The sequence below is a fragment of the Pieris rapae genome, chromosome 15 (genome assembly GCF_905147795.1).
Source record: "Pieris rapae chromosome 15, ilPieRapa1.1, whole genome shotgun sequence".
Lineage (NCBI taxonomy): Eukaryota > Metazoa > Arthropoda > Insecta > Lepidoptera > Pieridae > Pieris > Pieris rapae.
In genome coordinates, this window is record NC_059523.1 from 9,854,814 (window position 1) to 9,882,348 (window position 27,535).

The 27,535-nt window shown below is 31.9% G+C and overlaps 1 protein-coding gene across 7 annotated transcripts; it reads left to right on the forward strand.

Annotated features, from left to right (window-relative positions):
* The first annotated feature begins 691 nt into the window (after window positions 1-691).
* LOC110995934 (uncharacterized protein DDB_G0283697) lies at window positions 692-27,015 on the forward strand. 7 transcript variants are annotated; one of them, XM_045631350.1, is made up of 9 exons: window positions 692-768; window positions 8,049-8,129; window positions 19,988-20,038; window positions 20,807-20,940; window positions 22,798-23,019; window positions 23,588-23,721; window positions 23,838-24,026; window positions 24,172-24,240; window positions 24,327-27,015. In XM_045631350.1, the coding sequence occupies exons 3-9, from the start codon at window positions 19,996-19,998 to the stop codon at window positions 26,539-26,541; spliced, it is 3,006 nt and encodes a 1,001-aa protein (XP_045487306.1). In that variant the 5' UTR covers window positions 692-768; window positions 8,049-8,129; window positions 19,988-19,995; the 3' UTR covers window positions 26,542-27,015. The 7 variants fall into 7 exon arrangements, with proteins under 7 accessions (XP_045487306.1, XP_022119049.2, XP_022119048.2 ...); XM_022263357.2 differs by having other exon boundaries at window positions 699-768; window positions 7,900-8,129; XM_022263356.2 differs by lacking the exon at window positions 692-768 and adding an exon at window positions 901-918 and having other exon boundaries at window positions 7,900-8,129.
* Window positions 27,016-27,535: the final 520 nt, after the last annotated feature.

The following is a 27,535-nucleotide window of genomic DNA, read 5'->3' on the forward strand; positions in this document are numbered from 1 at the left end:
TTAGAATTTGCGCCATCTGGGGTGTGAAACGCTTCTCTTTTACCAATTTATACGCAGTTTTAACATTACAAAAAAATGTTAGTCACAATAACTTACTGTAACAAATTACAGTAATGTGTTTTAATTACCACCAATTATTGTCTTTAGTTGGTAGAAATTGTTGTAAACATTGCCTTTACTAAAAATCTGGTATTTTCTGTTAAAGTATCCCTAATAATAATTAATTAAATGTAGTACTGCTATTCATGAAACACTGGTAAAAAAAGGAAATTGTACTATTCCTCAGGCACCTTACTTTAGAAAAAAAGCTCCTGCCGTTAAAGAATTAGCAAATTTAATAACGATATGTATTATAAGAATTTTTCTTAATCACGATAATATTTTTGGAGTGCCTACATATAACCTATAGTGCAAATTCTCACACAATTCTCTCACATTCATTTAATGAAAACCAACACGAATTTAATATTATACAAAATTTGAATATGATATAATTGTATTCCATAAGGTACGTAAATACAATCTAATGAAAAACTATTTGATTGTACCTTATATACTTATTTAATATATATTATTCTTTGCTTGATATAAGCCCATTAGTTTGTTTCTAATACTGTACGACTGCCATAACTAATGCAGACTTCACAGTTCACAATCCAATTCACCATTCAGTTTTTTATATACGTTCACTCGCGTCGGACGTATATTTCGCGTTATAATAAATTTATAATTAAATATAAACTAAGTGAGTGTGTTCAAATTTAAATGGTATTCTATTTGACAGTTTTTTTTAATATTCTTAGCAATAGTCTCTGGTCAAGCGTGAGGTTGCGTAACGGTTTGGTAACTTTTTTCGGTATGTCATAGAACCCGTTTTTTCATTCAGGTCATTTATTGTCTTGCGTCAATTTGTTGCTGGTAAGAATTATATTATGGCAATATGGTCAATAGTCCTGAATGTGATTTTTATTATTAATTAATTTTAAAATTATATTTTATTTATAAAAATATTAAGCTCAATATTTTTTGAAATTATTCGTAAAAATACCTTAAACGAATATCACAGTAAACAATCCTATCGAACCTTCGAGAGCGTACCTTGTTACTTTCACATAATTTCGAAATTTTTTATTTTTTATTTTGAATAAAAATAAATAAATTTTAGTTTTGTCAGAGTTCAGGTTTAAAGGGCTTTAGCTGAAAACTGGTTTTATGAAAACAAATGTGTAAAAAAAAGCTTTTTATCAATATTTGATGTTTTCGTGCTTATGAAATTAAAAAAGGTTGTCTAGTGATTTTTTACATAAGACTTGTTGGCTTCAATTAACAAGGTACTAGGAGTTAATAAGTACTTAAAAGTTATAACCTTGGCTTACAAATTTCGATACTATTATATAAACACTTTGCGTAACATGTTCATAATCTTGTCCTGAGAAAGGCTTTTGGCGGAAATAAATACACGTATAAGGCATCGGCAATCGTGCCTCCATAAAGTTGAGACGATAACTTGGAATTTAATTTTCTTTGACACAAGTAATCTTACATTATTTTCATTTCAACTAAAATTTCTATACAAAAAACTTTTATAATTAAAACATCGGTGCCATTATCGTGATGGTTTTTTTTTAAACATATTTAATATTTATATCTTGCCTTCCGGCTCGTGGTCAGGAAAACCCAAATAAACAGAAAACCCAAACCCACGGTCACAGGATAATAGAGCACGGATCTCCAATTGCTGCTGCCATAGCTCGCATCATCCACGAGTTATAAGTACTTTTACATTTCCCTTCTGTAGTACCTCCTGGATTTTGCATTCACCGTCCACGGCTGCCATTCTAATCCTCTGTATATATATCGAAAATTACTTGTGCTATTCTAGATTTTTCTACAGCCTTCATAGTGATATTAATTTTGTACGACTTAAATATTTAAAGAATGTCGCTACAAGGTTGTTACAATCACTTTATATATCTCGATATTATAATATCCTGGTGCAGTGTGAGGTTAATTTGACAAAACAAGACATATAAGAAAATATTGACCTCCCCAAGATGATACAGTACTGCATTTCACTTCTGATATTTTCATAACTGGTAAATATATTAACACTGACATGCTTATATGATTTAGTACAATTTTGTTTCTACCAAAAAAATTATTACATATGGCAAGTTTCTCAATAAATATTCAGCCAATGCTTATCTCTTATCTAAATCGAATTCATAGACTCTATGGTCAATAATTTGGTGTCGCAAATTATTAGTAATCATTTTCATCAGAATATTGCACAGTCTGCGCAGTTTTGCAATCTAGACTTAGGGTTTTGATTTCTCAGCGAAATATCGAACGCTATTTGACAAAAGACTTATTTACCAATTTTATAAGTGAGAAAAACAAATTATTTATTTAACTATCTCTTTCCTACCTTCAAGTCTAAATTAGTTACAAATAGCTCGAAACACCTTGATTTATTCATTGCTAGATACAGGAGTCAGATATCTTATCTCACACATTATAGATGTCCATATCCAAATCTAGTATGTTCTATACACAGTTTATACTTAACAATTTTTTTTAAATTCTATTTTTTATTTAATTTACAGGTAACTGTTACTTAAAATCACAACCTAATAGATATCGAATGATTGAAAAATCGGCATTTGAATGGAATAACGAATAGCAATGTTTTGGTTTAGCATGCGGCCTGCGCCTGCGCCGCTTTAGTTTTGCGTAACTAGTGAAAGTAAGCGTTTTCGTTACTATTTCAAGATTTATATAGTTTAATCAATTGTTTGCCAAGCAATTAGACACAGTTTAGGTTCTCCGTTTTGGGAATAAATGATTTTCGAAGTGATAACTTCTTTAGCGGCGCTGTACACTTTTTGAGAATGTGTAAAAAATTCGTAAGATGCGTGAAGAGTGGACAGCTGGTGCGGCATGTTTAATGTCATATAAATTGTCATACATGTACGACAGCGCAATAAATAAATATTGTATTGTACCACATAAATGACAGTACTTTATACTGATAATTAAAGCAATACGTGCAGAATTATTCCCTAACCATTCCAAAATATCAAAAATACACAACGTTAATATTCAAGTTTTCACTTCTGCCGGCACTCCCGGAGTGCAACCCGTCTCTTTTTTGTTAGAAAACTTTTTTTTACTTTGAAAAACAACTTGATATACATTAAGATACTTTAGTTAGCTTGCATACATGGTACATAAATTTAAATCTAATTCATAGAAAGAAAGATTATCTAACAATTGAATTAAACACTTTTAAATTTGTGAATTGAGAATGATAGTGAAAATTTCTTTACAAAGCACACTCCATACATATCTTAAATAGTTTTATTCAAATAAAATATTACACTCATATTTTTTTAATTAAAACAATGAATAAGCGAAAGTGTATAAGGTCTAGTGATCGCAACGTATGTCATGTGGATTATGTTAAATGATATATTCATTACGTTTATAATTTAACCATTTCCAACCGTTGTCAATGAAAGTATTTTTCGGTACTTTGGCGTTCATCAGATCTATCTAATATCTGTAATATTACAAGTGATCTTTAATACATTTTCACTTCAATATTTTTGGAAGTTCGGTGTGCATCTTGGCAAAGGCCTCCTCTAACCCTTTTCACTGTTCTCTATCCTTTGCGACTCTTCTCCAGCGGGCTACAGCTGTTAATTAAAGTTCGCCCTCCCATCATTTGCATTGTCGGCCTCTTCTCCATTTTCTGTATCTAGAGTACCATTTTGTCAATATTTTGCTCCAATTTTCGGGGGGATCCGTAGCATATGACCCGTCCACCTCCATTTCAATTGGTCTATCTTGAAATGTCTGTCACACTTGTTCTAGCCTATTCCTATGTCTGTGTTTCTTTGCTTGTCTAATTTTCTTATTCTCAACATGCTTCTTCTCTGCTGCTTAAAGAGTGTTCATAGGTAAGGTAGGCTAGAATATAGGTGTTAAAGAATTTGTAAATTCGCTCTGAACATCTCGCAATCCCTGAAACCTGTCAATTGCTGTTTCAATCTAGTACTTCATTTGGACAAGATGATCAACTGTACTCCAAAAGCAGTTGAAAACATTTATGCACGGATTTATGCTCAGTCGAAATCACTTTCTCTTCAAAATAATAACAAAGTCAATGCATTTTAGAAGATATTAGAACTTCGCCCATGTTATCATATTACATACAACACGCAATCTGATTCCAATTAAGGTAAAGATAATTGGTATAAAACAATAGGTCAACAAACTATGTTTTCATCTATGCCTATTACTTTTTTAACACTTTTACAACGTTATACAATAAGCGCCATATATCTGTCACTCGTAAATTAAAATGATTCGCGTGTATGCTAGTTAGTAATTAGGTTAAATTGTTAAATTAAGGAAACGAAAGGAAGGAAATTGAGGAGGAAACGTTTCGCACGATAGTGTACGATATCGTTGGGAGCTGTTCAATTGACATAGAGGGACAATATAAATTTGTTGAGCTTAATGTGAAGTGATTAGACAATTTAATTATGATAAAAATCTTTTATTCGTTAATAAAAACTTACGTTTAATTAATTAAATAGCGCAAGCCGCAGATTGCATCTATTTCTTGATCATTCTTTAGACATTCTTGTCGTTTGCACATTATTTGACCACGGAAATCAGGGCGAGAATCCTGCATACTAACGCCACTCTATTATCAAACTCCAGAATCATTGCCATTATATAACTTATCAAATATCATATTCTTTCAAATCCGAATAATCGACACCACGTATACCAAAAGTCTTGGAATCGTTAAAATTATGAACCATAGCTCTTTAGTAATAAAGTTTAAATTCACTTGTATAGCTGCTGCTCACTGATTGACTCTTCCATATAAAATAGGATCTCATAGCTATAGTTTTTGTCAAATCAAAAACTACACAATTTAGTAAGTCTTGCTTCAATGTAAAATTATCTATTAAAAGTGTTTTGTCACGCTTATGCTTATGTAATGAGAGTGAGAAACAAAACATTCAAGATTTTTTGGAGAACTTAAGCTAAAAAGCTTAAAGATTATCAATTTATAACAAGTAAAGATTAACGTTTTCCAAATTCAAATTTATTTACTAACATCGTATAGAGTTGTTTGTTGCTCTTAATATTGTGTGCTCGCGAAGCATTCCCATAAGAGGTATTAAACTGGCTTTAATGTAGAACCCATACCAGCAACCCATTCTTAACTAGTTTTGAAGACGCGGCTTATATACCGCAAATAACATATATTCTGGTTTATGTAAATGCGAGCGTTGGTTTCTCAACTGCGCAATGCTGCATTGTCAGCACGCAACGCTTGGGGCGACCATGGCTTCCAAACTAGTCGGACAAGTTACATAAATGTCAAAATTTCAATAACAATATAGATAGAATACTGGCGACTCATTAATGTCAAAATTTAAATGTTAATACATGTCTTTGTGGAAAATTACAACAGTTGTTTATGTTGATTAAGTTTTTACATGCAACTGCATGAATAAAATAATGATAGTATATAATATATGTGTCGTCGTAACACCAAACAATGAAAAAAAAATAGTTATATTTAAAAACTATTTAACATAGAAATGTATTAAATAAATAGATAATAGATTTTCCCATTGACTCTAGAAAATATTTAGACTGGGTTTTAATTGCATATTTTATCTACATAGATACAGATATTATTTAAAAAATAACTGGTGTCTATATCACGTACATTATATTACTCGAATTAATATATCTTAAATTATGTATAAAATTGACGCCACCCTACATCCCCTCTCGCCATTCCGTCGCTCAGTTCGAACTCCGTTCCCCTCAGTTCACTATTTGAAAGTGCAGTGGTGTAGTGTAGTGTGTGGAATTTATCTCACTTAGGTACTAATTTAAACTGCTATAATCTGTGTTACTCACTGCTATAATCTGTGTACAACTTTTTACTTCATCTATTTTTACTTATGCTTTGACAGACTTAGGTTTACATTTAACAATTTTTAAATATTCATTTTTTTTTATTCTCTTTGTATTAAAGTAGTTTTTTTTATTAAAAGAAAGCAAATATAAAAGGCTAAGGTTGCTGTGAGTGAGACGGCAGTAGTCGTCGCAATTTAGTAATTATTAAGTGAAACAACGAATTACTTTAGTTCTTCAAGGTTTAGTGAAAATAGTTTTAATTAAATTCGCGTTATGCAATGTAATCTTTGCTACTCATTTAGAGTTTTGAAATAAGCCTTTGTATACAACACGATTTATAAAACATCACCTTTTATCCAATAAATAGCTGGAAAGTTTATTTTAATTAGTAAATTGGCGCATTATCAGAATAATATCTAACAATCGTACTTATCCGGAGCTATATATATTTATATTCGGTAGTCGACTGATCAATTTTTAAAAAGCTTCGTTAAGTGTATATCTCATAACTGATCCGCTTTTTGCTAGAAATTAAAAAAAGAAAAAAATATACATATATCGTATTATATTTCTTTTTTTTTTTCTTATTTTTAACTATTTTTCTAAGATTATACTTACCATATTTTTAGAAAAGATAGCTTATAACATATAGTGTTGATATAGCACTATGCAAATTGCGGTAAATTTAGTAAATAAATAAAAAGCAATAAAAGAACACTTTATATTTCAGTGACTTTTTAGAAATCCTTTTTTGGTTACTAAGTATATTTTTATCATAAAGTCACACCAAATGTTTATAAATGTTACACCGACACATTATGCAAAATATTATTGAATAGCTCATAAATTAAACGTATCTCGGATTATGTCATACATAAAATGGCGGATATTTAGTTTTGACCTCGCTATTTCACTTTTATTTGCATCATATATTTTTTATCATATAAAAAATACCTATATCTAGTTGGCCGGTCAGGGTGGGAGAGGCCAAGGCTTTTGTAAATAAAGTCCCTTATTAGGAAAGGGGAGATTTTCCCCTAGTAGCTTCCTAGCTTCTCGGCTATGTAGGAGTCCAAATAGTCTGTACGATTGTAAAGTAATTGTTGTTTAAATTTATCTTTATACATATAACATATCATTTCATTTATAAATAAAAATATAAAAAAAAACAGTTTCCCTAAAATAATAAACACTCTTATTTTAAAGATTAAAATTAACATTTTGACTCAAGAAATCAAAAAAATAATAGTATGAAATATTAGCATTTTAATAATAAACTAATAACCATGATCAAAACCGGATTAATTTCATAAAAAACCATTCCACTGCCCTATTAATCAAAACAATAACACGATAAACCAATATAACGAGAAATTAATGGCTCCTGGTTGTAATTAATATTTAAATAGTCAAAAACGTAAAGTGCATTTCATTTTGTTTAATGTTTCCAGTTATAGCAATTAGGAAGTCTACAGATTAGGAAACCAAACCTGTTACTTATGTAATTTTTTGCAATTGACATTTAATATATCTCGTAATTATCTTTTGTCGTTTTACTCAGCTTCATTTAGAGACAGACATTCCATTAAAATGTTTAAAACATTCTTTATGTGACAGTTTTGTATTTACCACAAATTTTAAGCCTTAAAAACAGTCAAAACGTGACTCGATTAAATAATATGCTAAGATTATAAATATTTTATTAACAAATCGAAACATTAGAACAAAATTTATTAGTGAAAAAATACATTGAGATTTCTTTTTTTTTCTACATTCGTATAAAATTCAGACTAAATAGCAGTGATTAATGTCTCCTTAATAATGCATGTAAAAGTATTATAATTTAAAAATTGTATAAGAATGCATAACCTAAAAACCCTTCCTTTAAATAACATTCACTTAAACCGTTATGCAACCTAAATTGTTTTTAAATTTTTTTTCCAGTCATTTCTTAAATGCACGTTGAAAACCAAACAGCTTCTCAAACTATAATAAAGTTCTTCAAAGACTTTTTCTTTCTTTATTTCAAATTTGCTATATACGCCGTTATTATTTATCTGATATTTTATTATTTTGATCATTATTTGGGTTAGTGTATTTATAGATATGTGAAGTGAAGTTATAAGTGTTAAAGAACATTTGGACTTTGTGTTTTACTACGAGAGGAACAATTGGTAAGTTACTTTTACAGATTCAGGATACTTCAGTTGTATGATTCGATATGAAATTTATTGAAACAGATGCTAAAATTAGAAGGGTATGCTTTAGAATTAATTTTATATTTTTTAGTCACTCACTGCACTTGAAAAATAGAGTTTAACACTTTCATATAAAAATTCAGTTTTTATTCTTCTTATATACAACAGTGTTTTTCCATGTGACTGTCGCATTATAACATTCAAATTTAATAAGAAATCACAATTTTATAACATGTATTATGCCACTTTAAACATTGGTAAAGTAGCCAATTCAACATTGTCTTAAAATTAAATGTAAAAGTTAAAACGGTAGTGACATAACGAATCAAAGATGATACAATCGATTTGACACAGTCGTGATGATTACTTGTTTCGTATCGCAGCGTTTAAGAACAATTATCATAAAACTTTATCATTAATTAAAGTATATTTTGATATTAATACGCCATTTGATTAACTTTGGAAAGGGAGATTCGAGATATACAAACTGGATTTTAATTTACATTTGACAAAATTACTTAAATATCACCGAACTTTTTTAAATACCAGCACAGGTTAAAATTATCACTTCCATACTCCAAATTTCATAATGGTATAACATTACAAATAAGACTTATTCGTGATGATATCACTACCGCATCATACACGTCGAAAGTCGAAAACTCCAACTTCATCGATACAAAAGAGTTCAACGCTAGGGATGCATGCATGAAAAGAAAACGATACTGCGTATAAGTATATTATATATATTTTTGTTCACTATCTACACATAAATATGAAACAATTAGTACATAAATTTTATTTGTTTTTTTGCACTTAGCTTGTATTTTTTTTATTACAAGATATTAATATATGTATTTATATAGCTTTAATTTTTTATTATTTCCGCTGACGCCAGCTTTCCATATTTAATTAAATAGTATTTCCCTATAATTCTAAATCCGGTTACCATGACCTAAAATATTATACGTAAAAAATAAGGTCGTTAATCAGAGATTTTTTGTAATGATTTATGGCATATATTTTAATAAAGTGTTAATTAACATACAATAAATATTTTTATATATTTTAAAATACTAAATGAATTGTCATTTAAATATCAGATATCAGGGTTATTCTTGACTAACGATTTTATTGTTGTTATAAAAATTAATTATGTCCACAATTAAGTGAAATTAGTTTTGAATAGTTTTTTATTAACATTGCGATTGCTCAAAATATTAATTATATCCCAGAATTAAAACAATTCTTAGATGAATGTTATTCATTACTTTGTTGTACATTAATTACAATTTTTATACACATTATACATCTTAAAGATCCGCCAGAAAATTTTTTTAGTAATAAAGTCATTATCAATTAAAATTAACTGACAAATAAACGAAACGTAATTTGTTTAAAAATTACATCATCATCATCAATATTTTAACATAATTTGATCCAAAAGTGATTTCCATATAAAATACTTCACTGGTTGTATATATTGAGAAGAAATCTTAACCTCTGATCTATAGATAATTTGTGAATAAAATTGATTCATGATGACAAAACCACTCTAAACTTTTGGCGATAGAGCCAGTTGTGAACTTGTTTGTCTATGATTAAAACGATTCATTTTGGTATAGCTGCACTTTTCAGAGATTCAGGTAAATAGATTTAACATTCATCAGCTTAATTTAGGATAAGAATAACCGGGTACCTAATTAACTTCTTACATATTGAGATAGATAGATTAGATCATACAGATTACATTTGTAATACAGAAACAATGATCACAAAGAGTTTCTATTTTACGACAGTTATGAGCTTATTTCAACATACTCCTTTAAGAATTAGTCTAGCTTTACAAAAGGGAAACGCTGCCAGTATTTTCGAAACTGTGCCAAAAGGGACTCCTTTTAATAATATGTTAGTAGTTATTTAAAGCCACTTTATATTTTATTTAACCAAGTAGGTGATCTTTATGTGCTTGATACATGTTGTAAGAATTTGAGTCTTAAACAGAGTTTCCTCACAATGTTTGCTTTCACCGTTAGAGCAAATATTAATTGCGCACACAGAAGAAAGAAACATGCATTGGTACACAGCCAAGATTCAAAATTACGACCTTAAAGTTAGTCACAAACATAAGATACTAGGACATCACAGCTTTTAGTAATATATTGTATAAAATGTTATACGTATATATCATTTTTTTATCCCGTACAAAAGACGAAATTATATTTTATCAAAACAAAAATTACTAAAACGTAAACTGAAGTATATTAAACTTATTGAAAAATTAAATCAAACATAGCAAGGTTAACATACATTTAATAAGATAAATTAGTGATTATCTTTTTTGTGACCACTTATGTTCAATGATTTAATGAAAACTAGTATGATTAAAACAATTAATACATACTAAAGCACACACAAAACTGCGTGTCACTTATCTTGTTTGTCAGTTATCAAGGCTAATAAATACAATACTTTACAATTAAATATAATTTCACTACTACTTTTTAAGATAAAATATATTTTAAATACACATTTTAATAGCTAATACACGCTACAGCCAGTTACTTAACAAGCATTTAAAACACAGTTACAATAAAAACGATTTCTAAGTCCACTCGTGAGTGCCTTTTGACCCACACAATGGTATTACCTAACATTGTGTAAGCTATTGTATAATTCAATTATACGTTATAGCTTAAGACTTTATTTTGTGGAATTGTGTTCATGAAGTAGTCGATGTAAGCACAATAACGTAAATATTGTTTTTGTATTAATATAACGTTATATATCACATATTTTTAACTATAAAATGGTAAATGTATGTTTACTTATTAGTGTATTATATGATATCGGCGTCCATGCGTCGAGTTGACATTCTGGTCAACTGACAGCCTGGTCGTACTTGAATTCGTGTATGCGGTGATATTAGTTGTTTCTACTACGTATTTGCGTGATTTTCTCACGAGTATGTAACTGCGTGCTCCTAGTTCACCATGCCTCCTGCTGATACAGGACAACTTTTTTTACTCAAGATGTCATATGGAACATGGTGTAATGTTTGCAGCTTGTTACAAACGTTCTGTAAAAGAAAACTTGGCGATTAAAACGAGTGGCGGAGATTTTATTGCTTGTTCTTCTCTTCCGTTCTACGCCTTTGATTAGAGAACTGGCAGTAAATGTAAAATTAGAAGCATTTAATGTAAATTTCTTTTTTGTCGTTCATAAGTGTACATTATGTTACCTACATGAATCAATTATTTTTGAATTTGAATTTATCTCGTACATTACTTGAATATGTTTTCCTTTTCCTCTGCTCTATATAAATCTAAATTACTTGTCCATATCTGCTTTGTGTTGGTGTTATAAGAACAAGACCCGAAACAAGGATTATTAAACATTGTTATTTTGACAGGTTAACAGACTGCTAACAAGACATTTGCATATTAGACATTAGTGTTACTTTAAACCACAAAATATTACACAACATATTTTCATGAACAATTGCCTGGCAAAGTAGGTAACTATGTCAAGTTGCCAACGGCTTATAAATTACGTGCCAAATGACATTTTATTTTATTTGTACTGAAAATTACTTAACTTGTAGTAGACTCTTGGTTTGTTGTATTTATTAATCTTCTCGCTAACAGTCGTTTTAGAAAAGTCAATCATACGGCTATGATTACATACTTGTTTTCTTAAAAATATTACTGATGAAGAATTAATGAATGTGTACACAAATATGATCATAAATTTTCTAAAATAACTTAACTGCATAGGAAAACCATTGAGGTATATTGTTAATCTTATTTTTAGAAATAAACTACTGAACTTAATATAATTAATTCACATTAACATGAAGTCACAAGTATCAGTTAGTAAAACTAGATTTTCATCCGGTTTTCTCGGTAACTCGTTTGCTTGTATTAATGAATTAATTAATATTTAAGTTACTTTTTTTATTTAAACATAAATTCATTATATTTTGGTTACACTGCAAAATATAAAAATTGTTATTTTGGATTTTTGTTTCAATAAAACTATGAACCTAGGCCGATTGAATAAGTTAATATAGTAAAATAACTGAACAAAGACTTTAACCAATTAGTAATTATAAATTCTAAAAACGCAGTATTGGCTTTTACTTGCATATTAGTATGCGTCGAATGTCTGAAGTCTCCTGTGCCTCACCACAGTGAAATGATCACTAGTATTTTATTAAATACAATTGACTATAAAATTTATTTTCTTAAAAGTCTTTGTATTCAAATTTATTTTTTATGTTGAATTAAGCATTATGCAGCAAAATGAATTAAGCATTTATGTTAATGATTATAAAAAACAACAACAACGACTTTAAATAATACGAATAGTACGTTGTGTTATTATTGTTCTTTAATTTTCAATTTGACTGGCTTTTACTTCTATTTCGTCATAATTTTATACTGACAACTGTCCTATCTTCTGATATTTTCTAATAAAATCTAAAAGCAGTATATGTTTTTTTTGCCGCAGAACCCATTCGACTTAGGATCCTTCAAAAAAAGAACGTATCATAGGGCCGGCAACGCACTCTTGAGCCCTTTGGCAATGTACATGTCGGCGGTATCATTTAATATTTTCAGTTTTACATCATTAAACAGCGGTTACTAGAGGCGTCAGTCCGTTAATTCAAAACTCTTTTACCTAGAAACAAATTCAACTGGTTTAACGCAATACCGCTACTGTCCCGTTTGTTTTAAAAATACTCATTTATCAACTGCATCTAATACAAAAAGTATTTGGATAGCGCGACCTTTTCTATAAGTCCCCAGAGTGAACGTACAGATAGTGACAAACATATTTTGTAATACATCGGCCTCGATTCAAGAATAAATATATTGAAGGCTTTTGCAACCTCTATTAGTTGATGTTTACTTTCCTCGCTTAGCTAAGTTATAAATCAAATACGCCTGTGGCTTCCAAGGCTGTTAATAATTACATTTAAATACTATATAGTATTTAAATGTAATTATTAACAGTACATATAGTATACTTTTTGATAGCCATCTTCGTATCGAGTACGTACGTCTTGCGTACCAGTTTGTTAAGTATAAGGCGTTGCCAGAAATATCTGTTCAAAACAATACATCGCAGTACATCATGCTCTTTATACATACAATTATTTTGTGCACAAATAGTATTGGTAAGCAGACGTCATGTATGTTTCTTCCGTTATTTTAGTTCCAAATACGACCGCGGCAATGAAGCGGTGATAAAATATTCCATACAAAAATATTATTTTCAATTCGTTCATGTGCTTTGTTAGTGCTAAGAGCAACATACATTATAGTTTATCATTAAGTATATATCTGCCTCCGTGGCAAATATACAGATGAATTATGTCTTGGGTGCCAATCACAAGTTACATGTTGCACTAATATATGGATACGATAGGTATAACATTGCACAAGCTATGGCCATAAAAGTGACAGAGACGAATTTAAAGGAAATAATAGATTAAGAGGCATATTTTTGGGATTTGCTCTAAAGGTCATACAAAAAGTAGTAGTAAAGTAGTTAAAGTTAGAAATAGCAGTGTTTTTTGAACTGAGTTACGTAAGCTATATAATATCAACGACAACTACATAGTCAGGGGTCAATTATCTAGAAAACATTTATAAATATAAAAAAAATCACTAGTTATTTCTGATTTATAGAATAGCAGCCGACTCGTATATTTTAAATTTAAATTTCAGATTATACTTTTTTGTTGATCTAACAGCAAATTCGTGATAATGAAACTCTTTGGTTTCCAAAAAAAAATGATATATATATATCCATAGGGTGTATATAGATATATATATATATACACCCATACTTCCGGTGTATTAATTTAGTTAACGAAATGCACAGGTTAACGGACTTTTTTCATTGTCCATTCAGTGAACTGGCAAAAGTTCTATTGTTTGTTAGTGCCTATAGTAGTTAGTTAATTTCTTGTATTTTTTGTTATGTAATTTTGTTTTTCTTGATTAATTTATGTTTGTTTTTTGTTTCGTCTGTAAATTTTAAACATATATTGTTCACTTTTGTCAATTTAGGGTCACTCGTTAAAGCAGGAGTGTTTTTATAAAAAAAAAATCTTTTTCACTCTCTCCCGATTTCAATCGCCCTTTCCCTTTTCTTCAGCAAAAACGCTGCACATCTTTGTGACGTTTCATCCGTAATAAATTTACCCTCATGCGCCTAAAGAATTTTCACTTCAAAAAATGGCGTCAGTTTAGATGAAGAATTGTGTCTGCCATAGGCCCCAATATAGGGTTATGATTAAACAATAACATTGAACGCCTTAAGTGCAGGCAAAATGTCACATCCACCTCAGATCTTCAAGAGCCTACTTACCAAACCTTGTATGCAATTGACCTCTATGCCCATACAAACAGTAGGCCAGTAGGTAACCAACTCTCCATATAGGCAGCTTATGTGCCTTCTGCCTTTTGTGCATAAATACCGATGGCACATCATATTGAATAAAAATAAATTATAAATAGGCGCGAGCTTTAGGTTCCGTTGCAATAAGAAATGTTATGTTATAACGGTGACATTTTTGAGATAAATAATGTTTTTTTAGTATGTATAAATTTTGTTTAAAGATTTAAGATGAATCTTAAAATATAAAGAAGCTTTTTTGTTAAATATTCGTTTTTAAATGCGTTTGTTTAATAAACTATGAGGTATACTACTTCGGTTGATACTTCCTATAGAAAAATAAGTCCCATTTTAAGGCTTGCATAGACAAAAATCTATGACCGTGATACCACAGACACCATTATTTTCTTTAAAAAATTGTCTTCTAAAACCTATAGAAAAAGATAATTTTTCAAATAATTACATTATTTACTCTAGTTAAGTCTACAGTAAAATATTTTGCCTAACTGAAGTTGTTTGGCAAGTGCATTAGCATAACAAGTGGGGTGCAGTTAGTATCGTCGGCACGTTTGTCTGTCTCACGTTGCATAACTGTACTGCTGCGTGATTTGAATTACAACTACCCGACAGAACTGAGTTCTGAGACTGAATATCATATAAGTTATTAAAAATTCGATTCTTTATCAATGTGATAGAGACGTCGGAGCGTGACAAGCTCTGTTTTAAAAAGGAACACGTTGTGTTAACCATTTCGAGTTGTTTTTAACCCATTCACATTCATTTATATTAAAATATTATTTATTTTTACCATAAGTCAAAAATCATTTATTCATATAAGTAACATAATGTACACTTATGGACGTCAAAAAAGAAATATACATTAAATGCTTCAAATTTTACATTTACTGCCGGTTCTCAAATCAAGAGCGCCTCTCTTAATTTAACATTATTATATATTATATTAAATTAAATTACTAATTTTTTTAACTAACATTCTTAACTTAATATAAAAATAACTTAAGAACTAAGAAAAATATCAAACTAATAGAAGTCCAGTTTAAACATTATCAAAAATCATTAAGAAATATTAATCAAATCCTGAGTTCGTCGATGAAGCGAGAGAGCAGCAGCAGAAATTTTGTGAAATTGGTCTTAGTTCTAGATACAGATTAAAAACAACAATATAATGTTGTTACAGTATAGTACAGTAGAGAACAATATATAGTCATGAATGCACATACTTTTTAGAATTTGTAAGCATCTCTGCTCACACCACTGGCATAAGTGGCCCAGGTCACCAGGATGGGCTATATAACATATCGGTTGAGCAGAGATTGCAGGTGGAAAAATTCTACCACAGTATATCAAATATGTCCGTAACATTAATAGCAGGAACGGGAATAGATACTCCCCTGCTATTTTATAATGCTACTGCTGTTTCCACCACGGCCAGCCAGACTTCATGAGCAGCATTGGAGGTTGAATATTTTTGGACTTTTATGCTGTCATCTCTACAAAATCTCTAGTTATTGAGCTCATGTGCAAGTTCATGGTCAAGAAGAAATGCGCAAACGCAAGATGCTGTTGATTTCTGAAGTTCCTGAGGAAACAAAAAAAGGTCCCTAAAACCCTCTTTGGTATCTCATGAACTTTCAATTGCCACTGTTTGGTTCAGGCCAATTAACATACCTCTAGGCCTACTGTACTGGTGAAACTCAGTGATGTCCACTTAAGAGATAGTATACGGTTTAATGAAGCGTCCCAAAAGGATGCTAAAAAGGCCATAATTTTGATTATAAAAATCCCTTTTATATAATATGTGCTTTCACATGCCTTTTTCACTGTTTTCTTTGACTAAAAACTTTATAATATAATCAGATTTGCTTACATCTCAATAATAACTGTATAATTGTGATTGTAAAAGTTATAATATCAAAATATGTAATTGTTTACACCATAAATTGGTTATATTTTGACAGAGGACAGATATTTATAGAAAATATAAAGAATAATTTTCAGTCTTCATAATTTATGTGATATTTATGATAGTTAATAAAACAAATGTCTGCATTTATTGGTATTATGTGAAATTTCTTAAATTTAGCACGCGTCACGCTATAAATAATAATTACTAACTAATAAGTTTTAATGATGCGAACACGCGGATATTACACAATGTTATCATTAAAATTGCATTAGACAAATCTTAATAGTGTTTTTCTGTTGTCATACAATACTGACCATGGTTAGTAATGATAGTATTGCACATATACTAGACTGAAGTCGTTTAACGATGGCGTGCTATAAAATCGTCGTGGGTTGCTTGATTCCCAGCTTATGGTAGATGTAGAAATGTCCTTAGTAAACTATTAAACCGTAAATAAACGTTTATTGTACTGAGAGTAGTGTTAGCCCAGTGGTTTCAGTGCGCCTCGCATCCCTGAGGTTTAAGTTCGATTCCCGGCTGTGCACGTTCTTTTCTTCCACGTGCGCGTAAAACATTCGAGCGATAAAGGAAAACATCTTGGGACCCTAATAGTCGGCGTGTGTCAGGGACAGGAGGCTTATCAGCTACTTGTCTATTAGATTGACAAATGATCATGGAACAGATGACAACAGGCAGAACTAAAAAAGGTTGTAGTGCTACTGATTTATTGAAGACAACCCTGCTCACCAATGAAACTGTGTCAAAACTATTATCGTAATGTGATGTCGAGCCTTCTCAAATGAACAGAACCTTGGAGAACCTCGCTATTTTTTGTGTTACGTCTACGCAAACGACGGTTGCTTAGCTACTATCGCTAATTTGTCTAATTAAACGTGTCAATGTACCTTCATCTAAAGTCTACAAGATTTTCTTTATTTATCAGCATTTATTGGCGTTATGCATTTAAATGAATATTAACCGATTATAAAAAATGAGAGTACCTATCTCACGCATTCGTCTCGCTCCGGCGAACACTTTCACTATTGTTTCTAGTATTTCTAATGCTAAATTATCCTGTGATATCTTTAACCGAAACGTTATGTTGTGCGATAAACAATTCTGCTACTCATTGGACGTTTAAAGAATGCCCGTGTAATTTTTCCATTCCAGTTCATTCCTAATTAATATAAATAAAGATATTCTGTTTCAGAACCACAGCCCCTATGTATAAAAATAGTTCATACCTCCAACAAGTCTTAGAGAGTATTTCTAAACATTTATTAATAAAGGAAAAGATTATCTTGATTTAGATTCTAGATAGCCTTTACCTGGTACAATATTACAATTAATACATGATTATTTAATCAACCTTAGTTAGATCAACGCTAAGGAATTTATAAGATTTTCCTTTAATACTTATAAGTAAAGGAAATATGCCCGGTCGATCACCTTGTGCCGTCCTTGCATTGTAACTTTTACTCGTATTGTTTTATCCGCCATTTTGGATTCCCATTACGAATATGTTTACCTGTAGATTATAACTTAGTTAGTTTCGAAGTTCAAGAATTAAGAACCTCTTTGGTTCTAATGATAAAAATCTTTTACTGTAATGCATGTATATGTGTATGTTCTTTAAATGTAAAAAATCACGAATGTAAGGTCTGTGATAAATAAATTAAATAACTGCGTTAGGTTTAATTGTCTCAATATCAAACGTTTTCAACCTACATTTCACAACAAATTTCAGGAACTGCACCGACAATACATGTATAAGTTACAAATATTCCTTTGCATTGTAATGTCCATTTAAATTTATTTAGTAAATATAATTTTTAGATATATTCCGCTTGAATTTTTATCCAATTATTAGCAATTTAAATTTTTGGTAGAATAAACCAATTTGCTACGTGTAATAATTCACCTGCATCATGTTTTTATTTATATGAATTTAATGGCAAGATGCAATGCAATGCTGACCTTTTAAAATCATTAATCTCCGACGCCGGGGGGTATAATACCCATTCTTCAAAACAAAAGATAATCGTGGTCCTAAAATAGCTGATCCTCTCAGTCACGATGTTTCAACTCAAGGATAGCCTAGAAACATTTCACGACATGACTCATAAACTAATATTTATTAAGATTGCATCAAGAGCATAAATAAAAAATGGTAATAAACATCTATTTTTATACTTGCTATTACAATTTAGACGAATTAATCGTGTTTCAAAATGTAAAATTCAATATAATTGTAATTAACATTTCTGTGGCGAAACTCAACGAAGAATATGATAGACCATCCAGTTTTATAGCTCTGAGCAGTGTTAGTCCAATACTGTGCGTTTTTAGAACCAGCTGCCTACTAAAGAAAACAGCATACCAATTCTTATAAGGCCGGAAAAGCACTCTCGATCCCTATCGTATTGAGAGTGTCGATGGAAGGTGGTGCGGACTGTCCGATTGCCCCCTTTACTATAAACAAAAGATATGAACCATGAGCTCGTGCGCTTGAATGAATTAATATGGTCTATGGCAAAAAGATCACAGATAAACGCGTATTTCATCTTCTGCACTATAATTAATAAATATCTTGCTTTCTCTTCTTTTGATTTCTCTCTCAAAGCATTACTTTACTTGACTTCTCCAATTCTTTTTGTTTTCTTATTAATAGTGCTTAACGAATAGTATATTTTATATAATATGGTAAATCAATGTATTCTGCAGAACTCAAGATACGAAGAACACAACATGTGCCTACTGGTAATGTTAATAATATTAGCGAAAATAAATATAAAGTAATTCACACAAATTTAAGTACATATTAACTACCAATATTAATTTAGGTTTTCAAAGTGTGAAGTGTTCTTCATCGTTTTCACGAATTAATCATTTAGATGTGTATAAACTTCTTTGCTAAAGCAATAAATAACAAGACAAGGTACGTCTCAAAGTTCTTTGTTCTTAATCGATACATTTAAATTGTTAAAGAATGCAAATAAAATGCCAAGCTCATATGGGTGCGACGCAGTTTTATATATGACGCAAATATATACGTGTCGAATGAAGAATCTTCGTAAAGTCCCTTGTTCAATCGGCAGTTCATATCTGAACGTCGTGGCCAGCAAGAAATTATCTGGAGCGGTCTATCAGTTACCACCGGTTTCCGTCCAGCACCTCTCTTATGACAGTGATAGCCTTTGAGGACCATAATTGATTTAATTGGTCCTGGTTGGTGGACCGATGGACCGCTACAGGCTAAATAAGTTCAAATCCATAACTTTTGTGACCAGACCGCTCTGTTACCGCATCACGGAAAGGCATTCAAAAGAAACTCCGCCATCTGCTCTACCGGATATAATTACAAATTGAATTTGTTTTAAAAATGCCATCATCATTTTTTCTTCTGTATTTGTACTCATCTATTTTGAGCCAGTCTCATGTCATAATTAAGACATTCAAGTTAAATATATCTCCTTCATTAAAATGTAATTTGTTTCAGGTACAATCATGAAACGATCCCGCCACAGGTGGCTGGCATTCTCTATATTTTGTAAGTATTTAAGTTACAACTTTTGTTATTTAAGTTAATATATAATTAACAGAAGTTCAAACAGAATCGTAAAAATAGATTAGTGAGGAAATGCTGACAGCGTAAAAGGGACCAATTTTATTACGTTGGTGGAGAAAATTTCAAATATTTTAGTGTTATCTTTAAGGTTGATTAAACTTTACGAAATTTAATACAAGGTAAATTAATAAACTAATGGCCTTAACCTTAAAGACGCCAACTCATCTTTTTCACTGGATTTACCAATGTGTCGTTAAAATTTTACTCAGAACTCAATCAAATGTAAAACCTTGAATTATGTAAATTTTGAATCTTTGACATTTTTTCTAAGTTATTTTCCTTAAATACCTAAGCCACTTCTGTGTAGGTAGATAATAAAGATGACATTTTAACATATCGTACATACTACTCTCCCATTTTATAAATATTTTTCAAACTGTATTATTCGTTTCATTAGTAAAACATGGAACATATATATATATATGTGTGTTGCGTGTTGTGTGATGGTGGTATGTACTTATATGTGCAGGAGTGTATATGGTGTATATGCTTATGATGCAGGATAATACTCCTTTTACGCGTATTCCGCGATAGCTTAATCAAGTCGCGGATTATCGAGTCAAGTCGTTTTATATAGGTTTCAAGTACGTTACCCACAATGGGATATTGGTCGATTCACACAATAATCTCTATGCACCGGAAAGGCACCTTTTATCAAAGGTTAAAGGATAGGAATTAATTTTATTTCAGGTGTAGCAGTTGTAGCATTCTCGAGCCTGCCCAGTACAACAGCCAAACGAGCTACATCACTCATCTTCGCAAAGACCACAACCACTACTCCAGCACCAGAGGAAGAACCGTCAGGCCCCGATGATGAAGCACAGGTAATGTCTTGCATTTTTATGATACTCAAAAATAATTGCAATGCTATTTATCTATTACCTCGATTCATCGAATATAATATATGTTATTAATATGGAATCTATTACGTGCCATGAGAAAGATTTTAGTTAGTCAGTTATTATCAGGTGATATATTTAAACTATTAGATATTAGATAAGATATTAGCATAAACTCGAATTAATGGAAGCAGGCATACAAGAGTTTTAGTTATAAGGTGAAATAAGCGTTGAGTACCTATTTTCAAAATAACAAAATACGTATCTTACAGTACTAAGCCAAGACGATAATGTCGAAATATAATACATAACTGTATACACAATATGGCTAATGTGATCTCACTCTGCGAAAAAATAAAGATCTCGATAGACTCATAAACAGCATTCAGTAGGCGCAACGCCTCTGATAGCTGACTGGTTCTGGCCCTTATCTCAAAAACCTTGGCCTTCGCCGTCACACATACCCTAAAGGTACAAAGACACCGACTTTATCAAATACACTTCGTTTCCTCACCGCCAAGCGATACATAATGTATATAGTAACTATATACTTAAAGTCTTTTAAATATAATCATAGCAGCCAATTCTTAATCCCCCTTGAAATGTATGTTTATTTGTCGTGTGCGTTCTTGACTTATTCTATCCTATGTTACTTGAAACCGTGGGAATCCCACCTCAGTTATCAGTAAAATGATTGAATATAACGATTATTATCAACTACAATGTTTGTTTATAAACATACAATTTTCTCGAATGACAAGAAGAAACCCTTCTATTCTGGTCAATGTCACATTATAACGGAAGTCAAAAGTGGATCGCCTCAAGCAGTAGCGTCGTTTCCTGTTATACTTGCCTCATTTCCTATCATTACTATAAATTGATTTAAAGTTATTTCACTACACGCCGATTTAAATTGTAGCTAAAATAGCGTGAAGTAATCTATAGGCATTGGCATTTCTTTTGATTGTTACTCAGATAGCTGAGTAGTAATGTAAAATTATCCGTGTAGTAAAATAATTATGTTTCTGTGCGTGAATTGAAAGAATTGAAAGAAAACCTTACCTTTCCAAAGAAAACTAAATGTGTGAAAATATTATTAATATTATGCTTATGGGAGCAGTAGTGGTTTCATCGTGCGACTCTCATCCCTGATCGTAGGTTCGATCCCCGGCTGTGCACCAATATATATATAGAGACTATAAATAAATAGATAGACTTTCTATCTATATGCGCGTTTAACATTCGCTCGATCTGTGAAAGAAAACATCGTGAGTATCTGAGGACCGGCTTGCCTTTGTGTCAGTCACAGGAGACTGAACTCCTATTTGTCTAATACATTTATAATTGATCATGACCTGAAGCCCAGACCTAAAAAGATTGGTAGCGCCACTGATTGTTTTTAAATACTACATACAAATAAAAGGATAACATTAAATTAACAGTTCCACAACTGCGCGTTTTTCCAGGCAGTTTTTGCCGCGCACCACCACTCTGTGGAACCAGCTGCCAACTGAAGTATTTCCGAACCAATTCGACTTAGGGTCCTTCAAGAAAAGAGCGTACCAATTCTTAAAAGGCCGGCAACGCACTCGCGAGCCCTCTGGCATTGAGGGTGTCCATGGGCGGCGGTATCACTTAACATCAGGTGAGCCTCCTGCCCGTTTGCCCCCTGTTCTATAAAAAAAAAAAAAAAAAAAAACAGACAAATAAACATCAAAACAGTCAAATTATTTAAATTAAAGTATTATTTGAATTATCACAATTAATATTGTAATTATAATCTCATCAGTAAACTGATCTCATACAATACATTTTAATGTAAATATATTCGATACTTTCCAGATGGAAACCACAGCAGAGGGAGCTGAGACAAACACAACGTCAAAGTACACTGGAATTCCCCAAATTGACTACATCTATGACCCCAATTTACCAAGAGAGCTGAATGGCTACAATTTATCCGAATACCCATTCTATGAAACAGTTCCACCTCCAGAGACGATGGACTTCAAATGTGATGGTCTACATGACGGCTTCTACGCTGCAATACCTCATAAGTGTCAGGTATATATGACATATTATCTACTTAACTATTGTTAATAGTCACAAAGTAAAGAACAATTATTATTGTAGAATAAACATTGTAGTAGAGATTTAAATAACCTTTATACATAAAATAGTATTCAAAATGTGTCTTGTGTTTGTAAGACGATTTTGAGATCTTTGTAATAGTTTAGACTAAACAGGCAATTTTGAATGTCGGCAGTCATGTCAAATTGGAGCACTGGCCCAATTTGACATGACTGCAGGTGTTTCGTAAATATTGCTTTGTACAAGAAGATTAGCGGCATTATGTGTTTTGTCCTTTGGATCTAAGCTATGTTATCCTTTTTAGAAAATCTATTTCGAATACACGATTCAAGGTTCATAACTTACGCTCCACTATTACGACAATACAGGGTATTTCCGAACCAATTCGACTGCTGGTACTTCAAGAAAAGAGCGTGCCAATTCTTTAAAGGCCGGCAACGCACTTGCAAGCCTTCTGGCAATCTATGCTTGGGCGGCGGTATCATTTAACACCATGTGAACCCGTTTCCAATGATTAAAATGTTATAACTAATTATTCTAGGTCTACCATCATTGTCTCTTCGGTACGCGGTATGACTTTTTATGCGCAAACTACACAGCATTTGATCAAAAAACGTTCATCTGTCAATTCGTCTCAGAAGTAGACTGCAAAAATTCAGCAAACTATTTCCATAGGTAAGCCAAACTGACATAATTTAATTGATTATAACAGATTTTAATTATTAAACTTAAAAAAAATCCGAATTAGGAGATTTACATATCGAAGTGAATTTTATTAATATGTATTACAGAAATGAAGCACTCTACAAAGCTACAACCAGTGCGCCGCCGCCACCACCTCCAAGTACTACAACTACAACAACAACCACCACTAAGCCACCCAGACCTCCACGGAGAAGGCCACACCACCGATATGACTACTACGATGATGATGACTATTATTACTCGAGGGATAGAGATGAATATGATTATGAAGAAAGGTATGTCGACTGCCTAAGATATCGTAAAGCAACTAATGTTAACTGTATAACAGAAATTATTCTTTCAGTTATGAATAATCTAAACTTACACTTTCTTCTACATATTATTATATATATGTAAATGTATTATTTCTTAACTTTACAGAGGTGGCAGAAGAACTAGGCCACGTGGAAGACCAGGAAAAAGACGGCCTCAAGATGACTATGATGACCGGTTAGTTGTCTAAAAAACACATTTCTTAACAAAAATTCATAAATTAGTGCAAGAAAAAAGCGGTTAATATTATTTTTCTACTACAGGTATGATACACGTTCAAAATCACGAGATGTAGACGAAGATGATTACGATGACAGAAGACCTTATGAAAGACCCAGAAGGAAAAGACCAGATTATAGAAGACCATATGATGAGGATGAAAGAAGACCTTATAAAGGTGGAAGACGTCAACAAAAGCCCAAGGAAGAAATGGACGATAGATATAGAGATGAAGATGATGAAAGACCGAGACCGAGCAGACCAAAAAGACCAAGGGATGAATTTCGATCTCGTGATGAAGCACGTGATGACAAAAAAGATAGAAATAGAGATGACGATACTTTAAGAGATGAAATACAGCCAAGAGATGAGTTAAAACCTAGAGATGAGATACGGCCTAGAGATGAGATACGGTCTAGAGACGAGATACGGCCGAGAGACGACATACGACCCAGAGATGAAATAAAGCCACGGGACGAAACTAGGTCGAGAGGAGAAAGCCGACTGAGAGATGACATTAAATCGAGAGATGAAATTAGGCCACGTGCTGAAGGTAAATTAAAAGACGACATCAAACCAAGAGATGAATTTCGGACACGAGATAAAGACGAGAGACGGCCTTTGGATGATAACCGGGATACGAGGCCTAAAGAAAAATCAAATGAAGGTCGTAGAATATATGATAGACCGTATAGAGCCAGAGACGAGCGACCCTACCCAAAACAAGAAAGAAATAATGACGATGATAGACAAGAAGAAAAAAGACAGGCACCAGCGACGCCTGATACACCTCTAGTCAAACCGAATGGCCAAGGAATTTTTAGTCAACCTAGAATGCCTCCGAAAATTAAACGGCCAGTGCCACTAAGTGAAAAAGATAAGTATCAATACGTACCAGTGTCTACAGCAAAAACCTCATCTAAACCTGAGGATGAGTATTATGATGATTATGAGGATGAAGATGAGAGTAAACCACTTCCATCAGCAAAATTTAGCACAGTACAACAACGTCCAAAACCAGAGCCACTTGAAAGAGAAAAGTTCAAACCAAGACTTGCGCCAACAAAAAAACCTAAGCGTCCAATAGATTACGAAGATGAAGAATATGAATACGAACCTGCAGCAAAAGCAGTTAAATACACATACAATCAGAAGAGAAATGATCGACCCATCGATGGATTAAAATCAAAAGATTATTATTATGATTACGATGAAGATAAAGAAAAAACGAGCGATGGAAAGGGAGAAGAAATAGTTAATAAGATGAGAGAAATAAGGCCTAACGTCAAAGTTGTTAAACGTCCTTTTTTACCGTCTAGGGGTGGAAGTCCCTACCTACCAAGAGGATTACAACCGGTAGGTGGAAAGGACTTAAACTCGCTACCAAGCACCACCCCTAAACCTACTTCTACTTCATCTACTACAACTACTACTACCACATCAACAACTACTACCACGACTACTACTACTCCTGCACCAACAACAACTATCCCCACAACAACAAAACAAACAACAACAACTTTAGCAACGGAAAAACCAAGCACAGATCCTAAAGTTGAAGAAGAATACGAATATTACGACGAAGAAGATATTGAATATGAAAGCAACAACAAAAAGGAACCAATAACTACAACGGCAGTCTTGGAAACTGCACCACCCCCAACAACAACACAAGAAAACAAACAAAAAGATTATCCGAAGGCTGCAGAAAAACAAGAAAACAAAGCTAATGATTTAGCCTCAAAAGTATTGAGAAATTTCAATGATAACTACGAGGCAATAAAAGAACAATTAGAATCAACATTAAGACCCGCCGCTTATTTGAAACCATACTTATCACAAGAGAAACCGAAATTAGAACCGAAACCAGAAATATCTAAACCTTACACGGCAACCGGAAAGCCTTTACGAGTCCCTGAAGTTTCCATTAAGCAGAATCTAGCCGATTCTTTAGAAAGTGAATATGATGAGAGGTTTAACGAAGCCACACCAAGCTTGGCCAGCATAAGAGGACCATCTGGTTTTATTGTTCCTACAAACAGAGATTACACATTCACTAGGTTTAGAAATAATATACAGCCTGATCCACAATTTGCAGCATCAGAACTATCACAGTATCAAATACGGAAACGTCCTCAAATATCTGGTGTAAGCTTAAGAACGCCGACATCATACTACTTAAAGCCTCAACTAAGTTATGAAGGATTGGCGCGTCCAGCCAGACATCTTGTATATAGACCGTTAGGAAATTTCTTTTAAAATTTCAGTGGTAACCTTTGAAAGATACTGCATAGACAGATGTACTTAGATTATTATGGTTAAGACCGAAACGGTATTTACAAAATTTAGAGGAAAATGTAAAGGAGAGGTTGTTCTAGGAATCGAAATACTCAACGCATACATTACTTTTATCAGTTAAATCTTTGGTATTAAGTACATTAAAAGCAATAAATCACTGCCAATCACAGGATAAATTATAAATAATAAAAAAATAAGATAGTAAATACTACACAAATGTGAACACACACTTTTTTTAGAGATTCTAATGCTATATTTAGGCGGTCTCTGTTCTATTTACTAAGCCTGTTGACCTCATATATTCTAGTTACCTTATCTATTTTTCAAAGGTTACCCGAACAATTATAAAGTCTTATCGATGTATGTAAAATAATTTCTAAATAACAAGACTTTTGCAATTATATATAAGCACTGATATTGGTAATACGAATTTGTAATTATTATTGTATTTTTAAGGTTTTGTAAAAATAATGATAAAATCTTGAAAAATATCGTATTTTATTTGCATTTGATTCCCAGAAACAAATTTACCTAAAGTTCGATTTCCTTTGTATGAATGAAACTTTCTTGAATTTCACCTCCTTTTTAAGTTATTGCCAATCATCACCATAACAGTACTCTCTCAATGTACTTGTGGAAGAAAATCACAACAAAAATATAAATAACAAAATTTATTTACTCCTATCACCACGTTTTTACAAACACATTAAACGATAGTTACTAACTATAATAAAGTAATGGTGTCCCAACTCTGGTATCATTTATAACAAATCATATCAGTATCTATTTTTCATGCAGTTTTTTTCGTTTAAAAAAACTATAATAAGATGCTTATATTTAGTTCAATGTATATTATAAAGCAAATAGTCGACTATTAGATATTTAATCGAATTCGGAAAATTTATAAAAATCCCAATATGTGTGTTTTTTAGTTTTTTTAATATTTTGAATAGTA

Coding starts and splice junctions, on each gene's coding strand:
- LOC110995934 (XM_045631350.1), top strand. CDS start 19,996: ATGAAACGATCCCGCCACAGGTGGCTGGCATTCTCTATATTTT. Junction 20,039..20,806: donor GCTGGCATTCTCTATATTTT/GTAAGTATTTAA, acceptor ATTTTATTTCAG/GTGTAGCAGTTGTAGCATTC. Junction 23,722..23,837: donor TCAGCAAACTATTTCCATAG/GTAAGCCAAACT, acceptor TATGTATTACAG/AAATGAAGCACTCTACAAAG.